This window comes from Perkinsus marinus (assembly GCF_000006405.1).
Source record: "Perkinsus marinus ATCC 50983 genomic scaffold scf_1104296969774, whole genome shotgun sequence".
NCBI classification, from domain to species: Eukaryota; Perkinsozoa; order Perkinsida; family Perkinsidae; genus Perkinsus; species Perkinsus marinus.
The window spans coordinates 1-1,530 of record NW_003202680.1 but is presented as its reverse complement, the minus strand read 5'-3'; the positions used below and the strand labels follow the sequence as shown (position 1 = coordinate 1,530).

General features: G+C 48.4%; 1 protein-coding gene across 1 annotated transcript; it reads left to right on the top strand.

Moving 5' to 3' along the window:
* Nucleotides 1–622: 622 nt before the first annotated feature.
* On the top strand, nucleotides 623–1,235 carry Pmar_PMAR009452 (hypothetical protein; the record flags this gene model as incomplete). The annotated part of the gene is made up of 2 exons (XM_002767851.1): nucleotides 623–729; nucleotides 1,139–1,235. The coding sequence occupies 2 exons, from the start codon at nucleotides 623–625 to the stop codon at nucleotides 1,233–1,235; spliced, it is 204 nt and encodes a 67-aa protein (XP_002767897.1).
* Between the last annotated feature and the right edge of the window lie 295 nt (nucleotides 1,236–1,530).

Below are 1,530 nucleotides of genomic sequence, written 5' to 3'. Positions count from 1 at the left end.
GGTAAATAATTGGTGGAAAGTAAAGTCGGCAAGCTGCTATATGAGACTTGCGGAATTACCAAAGACCATGTGACCTCATCCTCCAAAGTATTACGAATTATGTATAGCCCTGGACGCCAGGAAACCATCCCAACGTCCAACGCTGCCACAGCTGAAGGAGGTAAAACTACGGCGCCGTCGTTATCGAAGTACAAACACCAATCAGCTAGAGATAGACCATAAACCTTAGTGTCTCCGTCATTCTGTTGCTGCTCGATGAGGAACGGTTTGGCGTCGTCCATCGTTTTTCTCAAGTCGAGCATGTCATTGATGTCAGTGCTTCGCAGTGTAGAGCAATTATCATCATGGTCTACAATGTAGACCATGATGATAATTGTGTATGACAATGTAGACTCTACATCACTAGCACTGTTGCTACCGCCTGCTGCTGTCACAATTGCGGCGATCAGAGCGAGTGGCTTGCACGTTCCTTCCTCGAGGACAGCGTTCTCCTCGGGTAGTAGTCGAGAGAAGATATCTGATAACTGGTTATATAACCATCGTCGGTCACGGTTTCCTTGTGGCTTCAAAGTGTAGGTGATACGGGCTAGAAATCAACCCAGAGCGGCGTTCGAATCTGTAAATGCCAGGACCCGCCCAATTCCAGAACTACCCTGATCGCCACGACAGCGGAACCGCAGGCGCAGGATGGATTCGAGTATACGATGACGCCGGTGGAGTAAAGACTTGGTGAGGCGGCCTCACTGAGGCCAAATAGCTCCTTGTCAATAATGTCATACCGACGCTCTGGCTTCGTCCATCTGTGCGTCCATATGCCTATCTGATAGGCTCGAAGTAGGACAAAGTAGATAAGGGAAGTCGGCAAAATAGGTCCGTAACTTCGGGAAAAGGACTGGCTCTGAGGTTTGGTATGTGGAACCTGGATTAATCGTTGGAGTCGAGCAGAGACTACTTGTTGCTCACGTGACTTGTGGACTCCTTGCTTGATACCTTCAATTGATCCAGGCTGCTTCGGCGCTCTGCATGCACTTAACAAACAGCTCAGAACTGGAGCGGACAAGGGGAATCCGACTGTTTAATCAAAACAAAGCATTGTGATGGCCTCAAAAGGTGTTGACACAATGTGATTTCTGCCCAGTGCTCTGAATGTCAAAGTGATGAAATTCAAACAAGCGCGGGTAAACGGCGGGAGTAACTATGACTCTCTTAAGGTAGCCAAATGCCTCGTCATCTAACTAGTGACGCGCATGAATGGATTAACGAGATTCCCACTGTCCCTATCTACTGTCTAGCGAAACCACAGCCAAGGGAACGGGCTTGGAATAGTCAGCGGGGAAAGAAGACCCTGTTGAGCTTGACTCTAGTCTGAGATTGTGAAACGACTTATGAGGTGTAGCATAAGTGGGAGCTCCGGCGCACGTGAATACCACTACTCGTAATGTGTTTACTTATTCTATAAGCGGAGCTGCGCTCTCGAGTGCAGTTTGGATTACAGTGATGCTGCATCGACATCGTGTAGATGACATCTCA